Here is a 7,361-nt window from a genome sequence, read left to right as displayed (position 1 = left end):
ACAGCTCTCACAACAGGTGCTCAACTGATTCCCCAAACCGAAACAGCTCTCACAACAGGTGCGTAAGTCCTTCAAATGAATGCAGACTTCCGTAGAAATGAGGGTGGTCGTTAAAGGCTCATGTTGGAAACTTTAAACGAAGGTGCCACGCGATTCAAACAGAGCTGGAATGTTATGAATGGAATATCGAATTCCGAAAGCGAAGCAGCTGATAGGGAGGTTACCATGACAACCACCGCGACAAAACTGGTCCGCACCAGTAGGAGCCACAACAAACTGGGGTCTGATAGCACCTTGGATAGGTCAGGTTTAATATTGTCCCATGGATACTTGAGAGTTCTCAACACACATAGACACACACAGACACACACACACGGACACAGACACACACACACACATGGACACACACACACACACACGCCCTCTCATTGCTTTCATTAATCGATCCCTTAAGACAGAGTATTTAATTTCACGGTTGATAAACTGCGAGGAACGGCATCCTCAGCCTACGTCTACCAGGCGCCCGGTGCGGGCACACGGGGAAGACACCTGGACACGAGCAGGTGATGATCACAACCCTGGGAGAATAAAACACGTAAAGAATGAAGTCTCATAACGACTGGGTGTCCGGCAGCGCGGGCACGGAAGACGGGGACCGGGCCGGACGCCGAAGGGCCATCGGCGTGAGCAGCATCGGGAGGACCGCGGGCCATGCGACTGAGGGTGGGCGGTTCTCCCCAGTGAGGGACAGGGCTGGGCCCGAGGGGGCGCCAGGGAGCCGGTCCTCGTCCCCGGGGCACTGCGTCCAGGCACGGTCCACGTGTAATCGCACAAGCGCAAGCTCCTGGCGTGACGAGGCGTTCCAGAAAAGCGACCTTTCGGGACTTGGACTGGACCTAACTTACGTCCGACATCCTCTTCCCTCGCTTCCTCCCTCGCGCTTTGCGTCAGCAGAGACGGACTGAGCGCGAACGCACAAAGCCCCGCCCCGACGTCGCCTGACGCACGCGCCGCCCAGGACGCCAGCCCCGAGTGTGTCACCTCTCTTCTAGAACGAACGCGCTGCTGACGCGCTGTCCCCAGAGGCCGCGGGCGCCGCGGGCTTAGCTCCTACCGGCTCGTGACCCGCTTCTTCGTCCGAGTCCTCCTCCGGCCCGTCCGTCGTCTCTTCTCCGTCCGCGTCCGGGCCTCCCGGGGCGGGCTCCGCCGTGGAGCGGTCCGCGTTCCCTGTCGCGTGTCCCTCTCGGATCAGCTCTGCGCTCTCTTCCGGTTGCTTCTTCTGAGCTTCTGGGGGGAGAAAGCAAACGGCTGCTACCTGGGGTCGCTCACGGCCACGTGGAGCAACCCTGACAAAACGGGCTACGGAAGGGGCACCGAGCACGGCCAGGGCCGCGAGGAAGGTCGGGCCGCGTCGCGTTCCGCTGGGACGGACCGGGTCGCGGGAGCCGCGGGCACACCTGTGCTGGTGCGTGCACGCGCACGCACACTTAGTTCTTAATGGAACTCACATAGAGCATCCGGATGACACCGGTATCAAAGGGAACGAGCATTTACACGGACAGGTTGATCTTTGTGGCGAGGCACAGTCCTTTGTCATAAGGATGTTGTCTTTGAAGGGAAAATGTAGCAAAAAAAAAACAAAAAAAAAAACAAAAAAAGAAACGGAGCGAGAGGAGCAAAACTCAGGTAAAACACAGAACTTGTTCACTCAGAGGAGGAGGGCGAAGAAAAGTCATCGACAAGTTCAAGTCTAAGGGAACCAGGCGGACGCAGAGAGCAGGTGCGTGGCCTTCAAGGCACACGTCTGCCTGGACGGTCCCTCGGCGCTCCAGGGCGACTCCTGCTGGCAGGTGGGGTGCGCTGCGACGCCGTGGGGCGGCCTGGAGTTCGTGGCCGAGCTTCCTCCTCCACACGCCCTGTGCTCCGTGCAAGGCCAGACGCAGGAGGCCCGCGAGCCTCGGCTGCCCCTCCACGCGGTGACGGCGACCGCCGTGGGGCCGCCAGGGTCTGGGGCAGGCGTCAAGGCGGCTGGCGAATAAGCGCCCGGCAAACGGAGCCGCGGAAATCCTACGAAGGCCGGCAGTGCTTATCGTGAACCTTCACCAACATCTTTTTCCCTAAATCTAGAATGTTACCGTTTAAATTAAACAGGGAAATGGGGAGTTGAAGGCGAAAATAAAAAGATGTAGTTGGGAGGAGGCGACCCGGGGATCCGGATTAAAAGGAAGGCAAAGTAGGCGAACGGCACGGACCCCGACACCCGGAAGCTGACCGTTAGTGACCTTGAGCGCATTGCGCCGAGTGGGACGTTGGACGGAGAAAGACCAGTGTGGCCTCGCTGACGTGTGGACCCTAAAAGGCCAGACTCATAAAGGCGGACGGGACGTGGTGGCTTCCAAGGGCTGGGGGTGGGCGTGGAGGGACAAGGCAGATGGGGTTTAAGGTACAAATTTGCAAGAAGAATCCCGTACACCCCAGAGACACGAGGCACAGTGGCGGAACACAGATGCTGTGTCATGGTCGTCAAACCCACCAGGAGGCTGCAACTCGGCGGCTCCGGCCTAAAGAGAAGGGACCCTGTGTGACGACGTGACAGCCGTCCTGCACTACAATGGGATCGCACGACGGTGTGTAAGTGCATCCGACTGACACTGCGTGCACCTCAAGGTCACACGATGGCGGGCGTCAGACGTGCTTCGATAACAGACAGACGGACAAGACGGCCAGACAGACGGACGGCATCGCGGGGTCCTCTGCACCTCTCCTCCCTTCCACGTCTCGCCGCCCTCTGCGATGCCAGGCCCTCGAGCCGGGGGCCGACTGCGTGCCCTGGACCGGGCCCCGGACCGGGCCCTGGAAAGTCCAGGCCACACAGGACGTGGCTCCTCCGGATTCGACCGTCCACCCTTTATCCTGCGAGTGTTTTTGGTGCTTGTCCCCTGACCCCCTCACCTCTAGCCACTCTGGGTCACCACGCTGCCAGCTCAAACACCCTGGCTCTCAAGACCTGGAGAGGAGTGGGCGCTCGTGATTGGACGATCATTATTCTTCACTGTTGACCCTTGAAAAACACAGGCTTGAACTGCGCAGGGCCATTTATGTGTGGGTGCTTTTCAATAAATACCTACATTACTGGAAATGTAGCTTTCTTGTGATTTTCCTAATGTTTCTCTAGCTTGCTTTACCATAAGAATGCTGTGTAAGATACACACAACATACAAAATATGTATTAATTGATTGTATTATCAATAAGACAGTAGGCTACGACAGTTAAGTTTTGGGGGAGTCAAAAGTTATATGTGAGGTTTCGCTTACATGGGGGAAGACGGTGCTTTTAATGCGCTCTCTTGTCTCAACTGTACATTAAAAACTGTCCCGAATCCTACAACTTCTCCTGAAGCCAAACTTTCTCAATTTTAGGTCATTGTGTTTATTCTTCTGTTATAAACGGACTTTTGCTTAAAATTGATATTATACTGGAAACTCATTTGGCCTGACATCTATTTCTTTTTTAATGTCTTCGGAGATATTTCTTCTCTAAGAACCGTCACTTTTTGAGGTTGAAAGTAACATTCCTTTTCTTCCCTCTCTAGAAAAGCCTCTGGCTGAAGCGGCATAGCAGGTTTTTGGTGACTCTACGCGGGACCAGACCTGAAAGACGCACGGTCCCCACTCGGCCTGAGTGACAGTCATTCCAGCGGGGTCCCAGCTGACCCCGCCCATCTTCCTGGCCGAATGACAGCCCCGCTTTGATCAACCACAGCCCGGAGCCGGCGCCGTCTCAAAGTTATTTCTCCCATTGTCTTATTTTCTCGTTAGTGTTAAGGTTTTCTTGGAACTTGAGCTGTTGCATTTAAAGGTCATCGTCACACTCCTCGGGGATAATACAGATGTCGCTCTTTTGTGGAGAGAAAAGTACAAGTCAACTTTCAGGACATATTTCGATGTGCTGTGTACCCTTCACTGAATGCCTTATACAGAGAAAGCATAGCATAAGGTATTAGAGACGATATGGGATTTCAGATCCATACTTTTGCTAATTACTACTCCTAATTTTCTTATCTGTAATTTTCTTCTCTAGAAGATGTACACCAAGAAAATGCTGCAGAGTTGCTGTGTGCTCAGGTGAGGAGGTGAATGTGTCTCACACCGTGGAGGCCCCGCGATGCTCAGAACAGTATTTGAGCTGAATCGATATTGATTACTCGTCCAGATAAATTGTCCATGTGAAAATAATCCGTCACTATTAGTCACCAAGAAGCATACATTCCAAAGACAATTTTGGCTTTGACACAGCCCCTTAATTTCTGTTTAGACAGACTAGTGTTTTAAGCTACTCTCTGGTTTTTGCATTAATATACCGACTTGCACGCGATTCGTCTGATGGCCTGTTTCAAAAGCAGTGGTGTTAAAATGTAGTTCATTGCAAAAAACCCTATCACTTATGCTCATTCATCCACTCATTAACTTGAAAGCTAAATGCGTGGAAGATACCTAGGTTGAGAAGAAAAGTTTAATTACAATGGTAATCGATTCATGAAAGTTTAGCAGGAACGCGACCGGCCTGTGCGTGAGTAATCTGCGCTCATCCTGCATTTTTGCCGTCTCCAGTGGGGGGCGCTGTCGTCACTGATCGATAGGCTCCATGAACGAACTCACGTGAAAGCGTAGCACGTTTATTAAACTGCCGGCTCGCTGTTTAACAAGCGGTTTTGATCCAGTAATTAATTATCTTGCTGAAATAGAGACAGAGTGACTTGTCGCTTTTTTTAATGAACAATTATCTAATTTTACTTCTACTAGAAATGGGTAATATTTCTGGTTTCTTGACTTCGTAAGAGTCCCTGTATCCGCACAATTCCTCTCCCGCAATCGCGTTGGCCCTTCATCGTGAGTGTGCGTGCGTGCACGCACAGGTGTGTGCACACAAACGTTTGTGCCTCCACTGCTAACGCTTCTTTCTGGCAGGAGCATTTTTACTTCTCCTTGATTCCCCATGGCTAGCTCAGCCTTACACGCAAACGAACTATTTGCTGAATATATTCACGGATTGTCGTGGAACCACATGAAAATAAACGTCTTGGTGTCAAATTATTTTCACGGGGTCAGAGTGATCGTTGAATTTGGCACCACGGTAGCAAAACTACGAACCCACAGAGAAGCTGAGAGACAGCTCCTCGGCACGTTCCGCACGCAGCCCTTACACGGCTGGGTCGAAGCTGAACGTGGGGTCTGAGGGTTTCCCAGGAGAAAGTCGTTCGCGTGTCCCCGACAGGCCCCCAGGAGAAGAATGAGGCGTGGGGCCTCCAAGCACTTACGGAGCGGGGCTGCCTGTGAACCCCCGCAGGTCTGGGGATCGCTGTTGACTTGAGTCAGAGTGAGGGGTGATCATAGATTCCTCTTGTGGGCAAAGTGCCTTAGTGTTAGATCCTTTAAAAAGAGCGTATTAGGGACCAAAAAGCCAGCCCTAAAAGATGCCTCTAATATTATGTAAATGATGGATTTCGACAGAAAAAATGGTTTATTATGGCTGCAGGCTAGCGCGCACTAGGAAGATGCTGACCGTGCCGTATTCACTAACTTCGGGCCTCGAAGCATCCTGCAGGGCAGGCTCGTTTATCATCTTACAGGTGAAGAAACGGAGGCACGCATCCATCCAGTAGGCGTCCGAGGGCGCTCAGCGAGCAGGTGCAGGAGCTGAAACCCCTTCCGGTTTTCTGCCTCAGCATCTTGAGCTGTTTTGGAACCAACGCGTCTGCTTGGTCAGGGGCAGCTGCAGGAGCTGAGCCCGGCTGTGAATGAGAACGGACGGCCAGTGACAGGTGGGGACTTGGTGTAGGGGGGACACCTCCGGCCCCGAAAGGCCGTGCAGGGCGAGGCTGTGATCTTAACTTTCATTCTCAAGTCTGATACTTTTCCTGTACATCTCATTTCTATTTGAAAAGCCACCTACAATTCGGAAAACAAATGAGAACTATTGGGATTTATGTTTGAAGCATTTTTATTAAATTCGGTCTGTTGCATAGCTGTTATCGTTAATATAACTCTGAAAATTGGTTGAGTTGCTGATTAAGTTTTTTTGACATGCTGGCTTAATTGCTAGCTAATTGCTAGCTGAATTGTACTTAGCAGATGGTCGAAAGGAATGTTGATATGAAAACAGTCACATTATTCATCGGAGCCAGGCCAGTATTGTGGAACCATTGTTTCTGATACCAGTATCAACCATATTTAAAAAAAATTCAACATTACAGTACCTTTATATAATATGAATTTAACTCAGTGATTCCAACAAATGCCATTTAGAAAGAGGCAACTTATTGCGGGTGGCGTTGCCAACCATGACATAAATTAGCATCGGGAAGGTTACGTAGATTAAAATGTCAGTTATATGGGTACGTTCTTGGAGAAAATGACCTCAAAATTGTGCACATGAAGTGCCCTGAATTGTTGAGGTCGCCACAAACTTAATATAAATCACTTAAAAAATGACTAAGATATTGTGTTTCTTTAAATCTCACAATAATTTTAAGGGATAGTTATTAGTTTCCTCCATTTTCTACATTTTATAGGGCCCTTCCCAAATTTCGTGCAGCTGGTAAGCTTTGGGACCAGGCCACAAGCAGCATCTGAGCCTCGTTCTGTTTGATTCCTGAGTCTGGGGACCTTGGTGCTTTCGGTCGTGTGACTCGACCTGCCACAGGGAAGACGAGTTAGGGAGGGCGCACGCGAGCCGTGGAGCGTCAGGACGTGGGGGATGAAGGTGTCCGGATTTCCTGTGGTGGCTGCAGCAGGCGGTAAAATTACTAAGAAGCCCCTGAATCGTCCTCTCGAAAGAGGCAAATGTTATGTTATGTGAAATGTACCCGAATCGAGCTGTTAAGAGAAAAGGCCAGGTGAGCGCACGGGACAAGGTGAGACGAGGGTGGGCGTGCTGGCCGCAGCGTCGGGGACCTGGGGGACCTGGGGGAGACGCCGGAAGATGGGAGAACGCGGGGCACTGGCCACAGAGGGGACAGGACGGCGACGAGGTTGGCGGCCTGGCGGGCGGGGCCGACGGGGCAGGGACGGGCTGGGCGCGGGGAGCAGACCGGGGCTCGCCGAGGCCTCCCCGCGCCCTCCGCCTGGCCGAGGCTCGGGCGGCCCATCCGATGCCAGCCTGACTCAGAGCGCTGACTCTGGAAATCCCGCCGCTGCGAAGCCGTCGGGCGTGGGGACGCGAGTGTGTCACCCACCGCTCAGACGAGACCTCCCGGAGGTGCCGAGCGCGGCTGCAGCGTGTCTTCCTCGCAGGTGTTCACGGGCCCGTGTGGTTTTCCTTTCACAGGCATCTGAGGGCGGCCGCGGAAATCTCTCCATAA

General features: G+C 52.5%; 1 protein-coding gene across 1 annotated transcript in view; it reads right to left on the bottom strand.

Moving 5' to 3' along the window:
- Nucleotides 1-610: 610 nt before the first annotated feature.
- Nucleotides 611-7,361, bottom strand: part of RALYL (RALY RNA binding protein like) — a 174,916-nt gene continuing 168,165 nt past the window's right edge. The window contains exons 9-10 of the mRNA XM_006924101.1: nucleotides 1,115-1,287; nucleotides 611-799 (exon numbers count right to left, since the gene is read on the bottom strand). Coding sequence (XP_006924163.1) covers nucleotides 611-799; nucleotides 1,115-1,287 — 362 coding nt within the window. The remainder of the gene's footprint in view (nucleotides 800-1,114; nucleotides 1,288-7,361) is intronic.

This window comes from Pteropus alecto, unplaced genomic scaffold, assembly GCF_000325575.1.
Source record: "Pteropus alecto unplaced genomic scaffold, ASM32557v1 scaffold87, whole genome shotgun sequence".
NCBI lineage: Eukaryota > Metazoa > Chordata > Mammalia > Chiroptera > Pteropodidae > Pteropus > Pteropus alecto.
This window is presented reverse-complemented; position numbering and strand designations above follow the sequence as displayed.